Genomic DNA, 12,383 nt, shown 5'->3' with positions numbered 1-12,383 from the left:
AAAAAAAAAAAAAAAAAAAAAAATTTGCTGGGCATGGTGGCGTGTACCTGTAATCCCAGCTACTCGGGAGGCTGAGGCCGGAGAATCATTTGAACCTGGGCGGAAGAGGTTACAGTGAGCCGGGATCACGCCACTGCCCTCCAGCCTGGGCAACAGAGTGGGACTCCATCTCAAAAAAAAAATGTAATAATACAACAGCTAAGCGTGGTGGCTCATGCCTGTAATCCCAGAACTTTGGGAGGACAAAGTGGGTGGATCATGAGGTCAGGAAATCGAGACTATCCTGGCTAACACGGTGAAACCCCATCTCTACTAAAAATACAAAAAATCAGCTGGGCGTGGTGGCACAGCCTGTAATCCCACCTACTAAGGAGGCTGAGGCAGGAGAATTGCTAGAACCCAGGAGGTGGAGGTTGCAGTGAGCCGAGATCTCCTCACTGCACTCCAGCCTGGGTGACAGAGCAAGACTCTGTCTCAAAAACAAAAAACCAAAAACAAACAAAAAAACCCCCCACAACAATGAGTAATGAGAAATAGGCAAAAATAATGAACAGATATTTCACCAAAGATGATGTACAAATGGCATATAAACACATGGAAATATTTTCTTTTTTTTGAGACGGAGTCTCCCTCTGTCGCCCAGGCTGGAGTGCAGTGGCACCATCTCAGCTCGCTGCAAGTTCCGCCTCCCGGGTTCATGTCATTCTCCTGCCTCAGCCTCCCGAGTAGCTGGGACTACAGGCGCCCGCCACTGCGCCCGGCTAATTTTTTGTACTTTTAGTAGAGACGGGGTTTCACTGTGTTAGCCAGGATGGTCTCAAACTCCTGACCTCATGATCCGCCTGCCTCGGCCTCCCAAAGTGCTGGGATTACAGGCGTGAGCCACCACGCCCGGCCATGGAAATATTTTCAACATCATTAGCCGTTAGAAAAAATTTCAAATTAAAATCATAACAAGATTCTGCTGTTCAACTATCAGAATGGCTAAAATAAAAAATAATGATGACACCAAATGTTAGCAAGGATATGGAGAAACTAGATCACTCATATGTTGCTTGTGAGACTGTAAAATGGTAGTCAGTCTGAAAAAAGTTTGTAAATTTATTTTAAAAGTTTGTTGTTGTTGTTTGTTTGTTTGTTTGTTTTTGAGACAGAGTCTTGCTCTATGGCCCAGGCTGGAGTGCAATGGCATAATCTCGGCTCACTGCAACCTCTGCCTCCTGGGTTCCAGCGATTCTCCTCCCTCAGCCTCCTGAGTAGCTGGGACTACAGGTGTGTAACACCATGCCTGGCAAATTTTGTACTTTTAGTAGAGATGAGGTTTCACCATATTGGTTGGGCTGGTCTCGAACTCCTGACCTCAGGTGATCCGCCCGCCTCAGCCTCCCAAAGTGCTGGGATTACAGGTGTGAGCCACCATGCCCGGCCTAACATTTTTTATTTAATTTTTAATTATTATTTTATTGTATTTTTTAGCAACAGGGTCTTGTTCTATTGTCCAGGTTGGAGTACAGTGGCACAGTCATAGTTCACTGCAACCTCAAACTCCCGGGCTCAAGTGATCTTCCAACTTCAGCCTCCCAAGTAGCCAGGACTACAGGAATCTGCTACCATACTGAGCTTACTTATTTATTGTAGAGACAGGATCTTGCTATGTTACCCAGGCTGGTCTTGAACTCCTGGGCTCAAGTGATCCTCCTACCTCATCCTTTCAAAGTGCCAGGATTACAGTAATGAGCCACCACATGCAGCCCCTGTAAATTTCTTAAAAACTAAACATGCAACTACAATACGATTAAGCAATTGCATTCCTTGGCATATTTCCCAGAGAAATGAAGATTTATGTTCACACGAAAATCTGTGTACAAATTTTTATAGCATCTTTATTCATAATAGCCAAAACTGGAAACTACCCAGATGTCCTTCAACAGAGGAATGGTTAGTCAAACTATGGTCCATCTATCCCACAGAATACACTCCTGGGCATTTATCCCAGAGAAATTAAAACTTATGTTCCCAGAAAAACCTGTACATAAAGCCAGGTACAGCCGGGCACGGTGGCTCAAGCCTATAATCCCAGCACTTTGGGAGGCCGAGACGGGCGGATCACGAGGTCAGGAGATCGAGATCATCCTGGCTAACACGGTGAAACCCCTTCTCTACTAAAAAATACAAAAAACTAGCCAGGCAAGGTGGCGGGCGCCTGTAGTCCCAGCTACTCGGGAGGCTGAGGCAGGAGAATGGTGTGAACCTGGGAGGCGGAGCTTGCAGTGAGCTGAGATCCGGCCACTGCACTCCAGCCTGGGCGACAGAGCAAGACTCCATCTCAAAAAAAAAAAAAAAAAAAAAAGCCAGGTACAGTGGCTCTCGCCTATAATCCCAGCACTTTGGGAGGCCAAGGCAGGTAGATTGCTTGAGCCCAGGAGTTTGAGACCAGCCTGGGCAGCAGAATGAGACCCCCATCTCTACAAAAAATACAAAGATTAGCTGCGCATAGTGGCATGCGCCTGTAGTCCTAGCTACTCTGGAGGCTGTGGTGGGAGGAGCGCATGAGCCTGGGAAATGAGAAGTGCAGTGAGCCGTGATTGCACCACTGTACCCAGCCTGGGTGACAAAGCAAGACCTCCCTCAAAAAACAACCAAAAACCAACAATTAAAAATCACAGTTAAAAAAAAAAAATGTGGGCCAGACACAGTGGCTCACACCTGTAATCCCAGCACTATGGAAGGCTGAGGCGGGCTAACTGCAACCTTTGCCTCCCAGGTTCAAGCAATTCTCCTGCCTCAGCCTTCCGAGTAGCTGGGATTACAGCTGTGCGCCACCACTCCCGGCTAAGTTTTGTATTTTTAGTAGAGACGGGGTTTCACCATGTTGGTCAGGTTGATCTCAAACTCCTGACCTTGTGATCTGCCCACTTCGGCCTCCCCAAGTGCTGGGATTACAGGTGTGAGCCACCACACCAGGCCAGCTTATGTATTTTCACTGTACCTTTTCTAGGCTTAGATATGTTTAGATACACAAATACTTACCATTGTGTTACAATTGCCTACAGTATTCAGTACAAGAGCATACTATACACATTTTTAGCCTAGGAGCAGTGGGCTGTACCATACGGCCTAGGTGTGTAGTAGGCTATACCATCTAGGTTTGTGTATATAAACACTCTATGATGGCAAAATCTCCTAATGACACATTCCTTAGAACATATCCCTGTCATTAAGTGACACAAGATGGCATATCATAAAACAAAATGGGAAAACCATCCAACTGAACAAGAACGGATTTTAAGATGCTGGTGTTGGAATAGCAGATTATTAAAGGAAGAGCCTGACAGATTTAATAGGCTAGGCCTGCACCTTCCAGGGACGCTCCAGCCCTGGCTTTTCATTTTATCTAGCTGGATGTCAAAATGCTAGACTTTTCTTGTATTTTGGTGTTTTATGCTTTTTTTTTTTTTCTTTTTTGAGTCTTGTTCTTGTCACCCAGGCTGGAGTGCAATGGCACGATCTCGGCTCACTGCAACTTCCACCTCCTGGGTTCAAGTGATTCTCCTGCCTCAGCACCCCAAGTAGCTGGGATTAAAGGCGTGTGCCATCATGCCCAGCTAATTTTTGTATTTTTAGTAGAGACGGGGTTTCGCCATGTTGGCCAGGCTGGTCTCGAACTCCTGACCTCGTGATCCACCCACCTTGGTCTCACAAAGTGCTGGGATTACAGGCGTGAGCCACCTCACCCGGCCTAGACTTTTTTTTTTTTTTTTTTTTGAGATGGAGTCTCGCTCTGTCGCCCAGGCTGGAGTGCAGTGGTGTGATCTTGGCTCACTGCAAGCTCTGCCTCCTGGGTTCACGCCATTCTCCTGCCTCAGCCTCCCAAGTAGCTGGGACTACAGGTGCCCGCCACCATGCCCGGCTAATTTTTTGTATTTTTTTTAGTAGAGACGGGGTTTCACTGTGTTAGCCAGGATGGTCTTGATCTCCTGACCTCGTGATCTGCCAGCCTCGGCCTCCCAGAGTCCTGGGATTACAGGCGTGAGCCACCGCGCCTGGCCTAGACTCTTCTTGTAGGACTCCATCTGTAGCACTGCTCTTAGTTTATCTGCTCTCATTAAGGCTTTTTGTGGGAGGGGACAAAAAACAACAACACAAATACAGGTAGGCATTTGGGCATTTGCCTAACCCACTTCCAGAGTTTCTCAGTTGCTGGGGCGGCAGGCAATGCTTTAGTTGGGCTCCCACACTCTTCACTATCTTCTCCTGTGTTCCTTGCAGTAGCTCAGACTCCTTCCCTCAGTGTTCCCTCCCTCTCACCTCTAGGCCTTTGCATATGCTGCTTCTTCCCGAAACAGCCTCTATACCGTTGGCCTGGTGAATAACTTTTTGTCCTTCAGGATGCAGTTCTGCCGTGACCTCCTCCAGGAAGCCATCCTTGATTTCTCCCAGGTCAGGCGATGTGCTCCCTTAGCACAATGCCCTCCTCTTCTACCCAGGCAAGCCATAGCAGTGAGGCTGCCAATGGTGACAATGCACTAAGGAACAATGCACTGAGGCTGGGTGCAGTGGCTCATGTCTATAATCCCAGCACTTTGGGAGGCTGAGGTGGGAGGATCACCTGAGGTTGGGAGTTTGAGACCAGCCTGACCAACATGGAGAAACACCATCGCCACAAAAAATACAAAATTAGCTGGGTATGGTGGCACATGCCTGTAATCCCAGCTAAGCTACTCGGGAGGCTGAGGCAGGAGAATCACTTGAACCCCGGAGGCGAAGGTTGCAGTGAGCCGAGATCGAATCATTGCACTCCAGCCTGGGCAACAAGAGCCAAACTCCATCTCAAAAAAAGAAAAAAGAAACAATGCACTAGTTTCTGGGTGACTGGGGAAGGAGAAAGACAGAGTAAAGTCAAGTCTACTCTGGATGTATTAAAGCAGGAAGGTGACTCTTCTCTGTTCTGGGGTCTGCCTCCAGAGAATTACATTTGATCTGTTTAGGAGAGTGGATTGGCACATGGTCTCTGGAGCCAGACTCTCTGAGTCCAAATTCTGGCTTTGACACTAACCAGTGTGTGGCCATGAGCCTTGACCTCTTCCTCATCTGTAATATGGGAATAGTAATAGAAACTACCTCATAGGGATATAGTGAGAATCACTTGTATTATGGATTTCCTCTTAATATTGTTACTATTTTTAAAAAGCTTTTTTATTTTATTTTGTGTTTTAGAGACAGGGTCTCACTCTATTGCCCAGGCTGGAGTGCAGTAACAAGATCATAACTTACCGTACCCTTGGACTTGAGGACTCAAGGTATCTTATTTTCTCAGCATCCTGAGCAGCTGGGACTACAACAGGTACCTGCCGCCATGGGTGGTTAATTCAAAAAAATCTTGTTGGCGGGGCGCAGTGGCTCACGCCTGTAATCTCAGCTCGTTGAGAGACCTAAGTGGGTGGATCACTTGAGATCGGGAGTTCGAGACCAGCCTGGCCAACATGGTGAAATCCCTTCTCTACTAAAAATACAAAAATTAGCTGGGTATGGCGGCCCATGCCTGTAGTCCCAGCTACTCAGGAGGCTGAGGCAGGAGAATCGCTTGAACCTGAGAGGCGGAAGTTGCAGTAAGTGGAGATGGCGCCACTGCACTCCAGCCTGGGTGACAATGCAAGGTTCTGCCTCTAAATAAATAAATAAGTTTTGCTGTAGAGACAAGGCCTCACTACGTAGCCCAGTCTCCTACTCTTGGCCTCAAGCAATCATCCGGCCCGGCCTCCCAAAGTGCTGGGATTACAGGCGTGAGCCACTGAGTCCAGGCTATTATTACTATCTATTTCCTTCCTCCTCCCTGGAGCCCCATACTAGGACAGGGCTATATTAGGCACTCTCACTGCATGTCTAGATTCCCTTCTTAGCCCTTCCTGTGCCCTATACTTTTATATCCCCCATGGGATTAATGAGGGCTGTCACTTCCTCTGTAGGCTGACTGTGGGCCATGCAAGTGGCGCCTGGCCTGTTTGCTGGCCACAGCATTCCTAGATCCAGTGCCTGGCACTTCAGAATTGCTCAACATGTTTTTTCTTTATGCCGAGAAATGCATCTCTGGTTTTTTTTTTTTAACTTTTTTTTAGAGACAGAGTCTGTCTTTGTTGCCCAGGCTGGAGTACAGTGGCGCAATCACAGCTCACTGCAGCCTTGAACACCTGGGCTCAAGCAATCCTCCCCCATCAACTTCCTGAGTAGCTGAGACTACAGCCTTGTGTCACCATGCCCAGCTGATTTTTTGTATTTTTTGTAGAGACAGGGTCTCGCTGTGTTACCAGACTGGTCTCAAACTCCTAGACTCAAGTATCTGCTGCCTGGGCCTCCCAAAGTGTTGGAATTACAGACATGAGCCACTGTGGCCGGCTGAGAAATGTACGTCAGTATTATGGAGCAAGAGGACAGAGTCATGGTGGTTCTGGGAACAAATACTAAGATTTTAAAATAAACCAGTTTTGAAATAGACGTCACAGAGGAGACAGGGAAGTGGCTCAACTCCTCCTCCCTATTGCAGGCGCCTGATATAAGAGCTTAGTAAAAGATGAACCCGGGCAGGTTGCAAGCTGCTGCCTTGGCTTCCTCCAAGCGCTGCAGGGTTTCTGGGACTAAAGGGAGCTCTGTGGATCTTTCTGGGAATGTTCTGGGTGCATGGGGTTGGATCAGCCTGTTTCAGTTCTCCACAGATGAAGAGAACTTGCCAGGGCCTGGGCGACCCTCTGTGATCCAGCCCTGCCCATCTTGCAGTTACTGCATGCTTTTCTCCTGTCCTGTCATGCTCCAGCCTCAATGGTCTGTTCCCAACATGCCATGCTCACAGCCTTTGTACTTGCTGTTCTTCTGCCTAGATGGCTTTTCCCTCAGCTCTTCACAAGTCTGATTCCTTATCATTTAGGTCCCAGCTCAACTGAGACCCTAGAGAGGCCTTCCCTGAAGTCCCCACCCTCAACTCTCCATCATTGCAGAAAGTTCTATTGGGTACCACTGCTCTTGACCACAGACATGCGTTACATTTTCCTACTTCTGTCCTTTGCTCATGTTATTTGCTTTGCCTGGAATGCTTTACCTGACATTAATAGAAAACCAACTCATGTAGAATTTGGCAATATGTTAAAAGTCTTAAAATTAGTTCAGCAATGCCACTTGTCAGAATGTACCCTTAAGGAAATAACTGTTGATATATGCAAAGATTTAGCTACAAGGATGTTCAGCGCAACACTGTTTATAATAGCAAAAATAGAGGCTGTGTGCAGTGGCTCATGCCTGTAACCTCAACACATTGGGAGGCTGAGGGAGGTGGATTGCTTGAGCCCAGCAGTTTGAGAGCAGCCTGGGCAACACAGGGAGACTGGTCTCTGAAAAAAAAAAAGAAAAAAGAGGCCAGGTGCGGGCTCACGCCTGTAATCCCAGGACTCTGGGAGGCCGAGGCGGGGGGATCACGAGGTCAGGAGATAGAGACCATCCTGGCTAACACAGTGAAACCCTGTCTCTACTAAAAAAAATACAAAATATTAGCCGCGCGTAGTGCCGGGCGCCTGTAGTCCCAGCTACTTGGGAGGCTGAGGAAGGAGAATGGCGTGAACTTGGTAGGCAGAGCTTTCAGTGAGGTGAGATCCGGCCACTGCACTCCAGCCTGGGTGACAAAGCGAGATTCCGTAAAAAAAAAAAAAAAAAAAAAAAAAAGAAAGAAAGAAAGGAAAAAGAAATTGAGGCTGAATGCAGTGGCTCATGCCTGTAATCCCAGAACTTTGGGGGACCAAGGTGGAACGGTCAGTTGAGGCCAGGAGTTTGAGACCAGCCTGAGCAACATAGTGAGACCCTCATCTCTTAAAAAAAGAAAAAAAAAAATTTAGCCCAGTGTGGTGGTGCAAGCCTGCTGTCCCAGCCTCTCAGGCTGAGGTGGAAGGATCACTTGAGCTCAGGAAGTCAAGGCTGCAGTGAGCAGTGATTGTGCCACAGCACTTCAGTCTGGGTGACAGAGCAAGACCCAGTCAAAAATAAATAAATAAAGTCCCCTGTAGTTATAAAGACCAGATCAAACAGTCTAGAAAAGGGCTTGACAGAGTGAGCACTCAACAAACATCCGCTGCTTTTATGCATAGGAGAGTAGAGGGGATTTTTGCCGAAACTTTGAGCAGCTGTTTCTAGGTAGAGAGATTAAAATGATTTCGTTTTCTTCTTTTGGTTTATCTCCCTTTCCCAAGTTTTATCTTATGAACATGTATTTCTTTTGAAATAAGGGAGAGAGACAATAAAAGATATATTTTTTTTTAATCTTCAAGGCTCAACTCAAGTGATGATCCTCCATGAAGCCTTTTCTCCGTGATTCTCGGGTCCTCCCCCGCCCCGGATCCCACCCAGCCTTGTAGGTGTCTGGTCATACTGTCCACTAGAGAGCAAAGCGTCTCTGGGGTCTGCACCAGCAGGTCTGATGAACGAACAGGGGAGGGAGGGAGCCTGTACCCCCACCACTTCCTCAGGGGAGCTTGCCTAAAGTTTGCTACTGAGCATCCGGACAGAAGCCACTGGCCAGCACTGACGTTCCACGATGAGCCCAGAGGATGTGACGATCATCTGCCCATTATTTTTACTCTCGGACCCCCCACCTCCGGAGTTTGGGGGTTCCTGTGTGTCAGTGGGAACCAGGAGGAGCTGAGCATGAGTGCTAGCTGCGTTTGCGAGATTTCAGGGGTTTTGAGCTAAGCCATCGGTGCTCTGCGTCGGCCCTCCTCCCTCCCCAGTCCTCGCCACTTGTTCTTTTTCTTTGGGCGGTGGGTTGGGCAATTATGCTCTGCGGCGACCGCGACCGTAAGATCTGAGTGCCAAGGCGCCCCGCCCCTCCGTGCTAACCTAGTAAGAGTGTGGGCTTTTGCTTTTTCTTTCTTTCTTTTTTTTTTTTTTTTTTGAGACGGAGTCTCGCTCTGTCGCCCAGGCTGGAGTGCAACGGTGCAATCTCGGCTCACTGCAACCTCCGCCTCCCGGGTTCAAGCGATCCTCCTGCCTCGGCCTCCTAAGTAGCTGGGATTACAGGCGCGCGCCACCACGCCCGACTATTTTTTTGTATTTTTAGTAAAGATGGGGTTTCACCATGTTGCCCAGGCTGGTCTCGATACCCCGACCTGGTGATCCGCCCGCCTCGGCCTCGCAAAGTGCTGGGAATACATGTTTAAGCCACCGCGCCTGGCCGAGTGTGGGCTTTCAAGTCCAACGTTCAGGTTCAAATTCTGCCTCCCCACCTGCCAACTCCAAAAGTTAAACTTTCGTGTGCCTCTGTGTTCTTATCTGCAGAATGGAGATAACGAAGAAAACAGCATCTAGGAGGAAAGGCTGAAATCCGCTCGAGGTACAACGGTAATGGTTCCTATTTGTAGCCCGAGACATGAGACGCTAGCCAGGGAAGCTGTCGGCTGGCGTTGCAGAGCCGCGGGAGGGCCCCGTGTATTCCCCCAAAACCACAGCCCGGAAAGCGCCCCCGCCCCGGCGCGTCCCGCCCGCGTCCCAGCCCGACTACCGGTTTCCTGCCCTGTCCCGGCCTGGGCCCAGCCTAGCCCGCCCCCGAGCGGGCGTCTCCCTCCGGCTCCAGGGAGCGGAAAGGGTTGGGCCGGTGGGAGGAGCCCAAGGCCGGTGACGACGGACGTCGCGGGTCGAAGGGGCCGAAGAACTCGGCGGCGAAGGTGACCACGTCCTCCGGCTGGCGCAGCAGCAGGAAGAGCAGGAAGTCGGAGATGAGCGCGTGGGCTTCGGGGTGCTGCCGCAGATAGCTGGCGTGGCCGAGCCGGAGCTCCTCCTGGCGGGGGACAGAGCCCGAGCCTCAGCCGGACGGGATCCCCGCACCCCAGGAGCCCCCACCCACTCGCTCCAAGGAGAGCTAAGGGGCACTGGAGACTTCTAGCCCCTATGGGTGTGCATTTCAATCAGGGGCAGAGAGATCAGTAATGAATTTAAGGCCCATGGGGGAATGGGAACCCCAGGCTGGTGGAGCCTCCCCTCACCTTACGGTCCAGGAACTTCGAATAGAGCTCCATATCCTCCTCCCACACCGGGGGCTTCTTCTCAAACACTGGGCGTGGCTCAATCTCATCTGGGTGGGGAACAAAGAAGGCTGGGCGTCCCCACCCCAGAACCTTCCCTGGATACACAGCGGGATCCCGAGAACACCCAAACAGAAGGCTCAGGTGAAACCCCAGGATTCTGCACACATGGGCAGAGTTGCAGGAAGGGACTCCCAGTAAGAAAGATCCTTCTCTTACTGCTTGGGGTCAGGGGCTGGAGGGTAGATGTTCTCCAGCTGATTCCAGGCTCCTGTCCCGCACACTCGGTCGAGCCCCCTGCATCCTGGAAGGCCCAGGTTTCCCCACTCCCCTTCACTCTCCCTGGATGCCCAAGGCCTGGGCTTCACTCACCCACTTCCCTCAAGATGGGCATCTTGGTGATGATGCAGCATCCTGGGGAGCCCACCTGTATTCTCTTGGCCAGGTGCCTGGAGTGCAACACAACATGTGAGAGTGAGAATCTTCCCAGGCAGCCTGCTAGGGACTGAATTGTTGTTCTAACCCCCAGTGTGGTGGTATTTGGAGGTAGGGCCTTTGGGGAGGTCATTACATTACATGCAGTCATAAGGGTGGGGCCCTAATCAGATAGGATTGGTCCTCTTATAAGAAAAGGAAGAGATGCCAGAGAGCTTTCTCTTCACTCATGCACAGAAGAAAGGCCATGTGAAGACACATTGAGAAGGCAGCCATCTGCAAGCTAGGAAGAGAGCCCTCACCAGAAACCAACCCTGATGGCACCATGATCTTGGACTTCCAGCCTTCCTGCAAATACATTTCTCTTGAAGCCACCCAGCCTGAGGTATTTTGTTACAGCAGCCTAAGCTGACTCATACATGACAGTGCCCCTTGAGAGACCTGTCTTGGGCCTCTTTACTTCTGCCTCCCTCTCTTGTGTTTTGAGTTCCTGGGTGGTGGTCATTTCTGGATCTCCATGTAACACACAGGACTTGGCAAGTATTAGGCTCCCCGTTTAAAAAAAAAAACAAAAAGGATCTTTAGAGGTACAGCACTAGTAAATCATGGAGCCTCTTGGCCAGGCACGATGGCTTATGCCTGTAATCCTAGCACTTTGGGAGGCTGAGATGGGTGGATCACTTGAGGTCAGGAGTTTGAGACCATCCTGGCCAACATAGTGAAATGCCGTCTGTACTAAAAATACAAAAAACCGGGCAGACATGGCAGGCTTCTGTAATCCCAGCTATTTCGGTGGCTGAGGCGTGAGAATCACTTGAACCTGGGAGGTGGAGGTTGTAGTGAACCAAGATTGCATCACCGTACTCCAGTCTGGGCAACAGAGCAAGACTGTCTCAAAAAGAGAAAGAGGCCTGTCACAGTGGCTCATGCTTGTTGCAGTGGCTCATGCCTGTAATCCCAGCACTTTAGGAGGCCAAGATGAGTGGATCACTTGAGGTCAGGTGTTCGAGACCAGCCTGGCCAACATGGTGAAACTGGTTTCTACTAAAAATACAAAAATTAGCCAGGCGTGGTGGCAGGCACCTGTAGTCCCAGCTACTTGGGAGGCTGAAGCAAGGGGATCACTTGAACCCGGAGGGCAGAGGTTGCAGTTAGCTAAGATCATGCCATGGCATTCCAGTCTAGGCAACAGAGCTAGACTCCATCAAGAAACAGAGAGGGAGAGAGGAAGGAAGGAAGGAAGGAGGGAGGGAGGAAGGGAAGGAAGGAGGGAGGGAGGAAGGGAGGGAAGGAGGAGAGGAAAGAAGGAAGGAAGGAGGGAGGGAGGAAGGGAGGGAAGGAAGGAAGGAAGGAAGGAGACAGAGAAAGAAAGAAAAGAAAAATTACGAAATCTCCTGCTATGTGGCATTCAAAATAGAAAGGTTGGCCTGGAGCTGTGGTGCATACCTGTAGTCCCAGCTACTAGGAAGGCTGAAGCAGGGGGATTGCTTGAGCCCAGGAGTTGGAGGCTGCAGTGGGCTATGAGCACACCAAAACCAAAAACATACTAAGTTATGAGATAAAGCCAACAATGTTTTGATTACCTTTTCCCCAGTGTAGCGATCATGTCAATACCTATTCGGAAATTTTAAGAAATAAACTCAGCTGGGGCCGGGCGCGGTGGCTCAAGCCTGTAATCCCAGCACTTTGGGAGGCCGAGACGGGTGGATCACGAGGTTAGGAGATGGAGACCATCCTGGCTAACACGGTGAAACCCCGTCTCTATTAAGAAATACAAAAAACTAGCCGGGCGAGGTGGCGGGCGCCTGTAGTCCCAGCTACTCGGGAGGCTGAGGCCGGAGAATGGCGTGAACCCGGGAGGCGGAGCTTGCAGTGAGCTGAGATCCGGCCACT

The 12,383-nt window shown here is 49.9% G+C and overlaps 1 protein-coding gene across 2 annotated transcripts in view; it reads right to left on the bottom strand.

The window, feature by feature from the left end:
* Nucleotides 1-9,437: 9,437 nt before the first annotated feature.
* CATIP (ciliogenesis associated TTC17 interacting protein) overlaps nucleotides 9,438-12,383 on the bottom strand; it is a 13,497-nt gene continuing 10,551 nt past the window's right edge. For both annotated transcript variants that reach the window (XM_025405254.1, XM_025405253.1), the window contains exons 8-10: nucleotides 10,428-10,504; nucleotides 10,017-10,105; nucleotides 9,438-9,811 (exon numbers count right to left, since the gene is read on the bottom strand). In XM_025405254.1, coding sequence (XP_025261039.1) covers nucleotides 9,569-9,811; nucleotides 10,017-10,105; nucleotides 10,428-10,504 — 409 coding nt within the window. In that variant the 3' untranslated portion in view covers nucleotides 9,438-9,568. The remainder of the gene's footprint in view (nucleotides 9,812-10,016; nucleotides 10,106-10,427; nucleotides 10,505-12,383) is intronic.

Source organism: Theropithecus gelada, chromosome 12, assembly GCF_003255815.1.
Source record: "Theropithecus gelada isolate Dixy chromosome 12, Tgel_1.0, whole genome shotgun sequence".
Taxonomy (NCBI): domain Eukaryota; kingdom Metazoa; phylum Chordata; class Mammalia; order Primates; family Cercopithecidae; genus Theropithecus; species Theropithecus gelada.
This window is presented reverse-complemented; position numbering and strand designations above follow the sequence as displayed.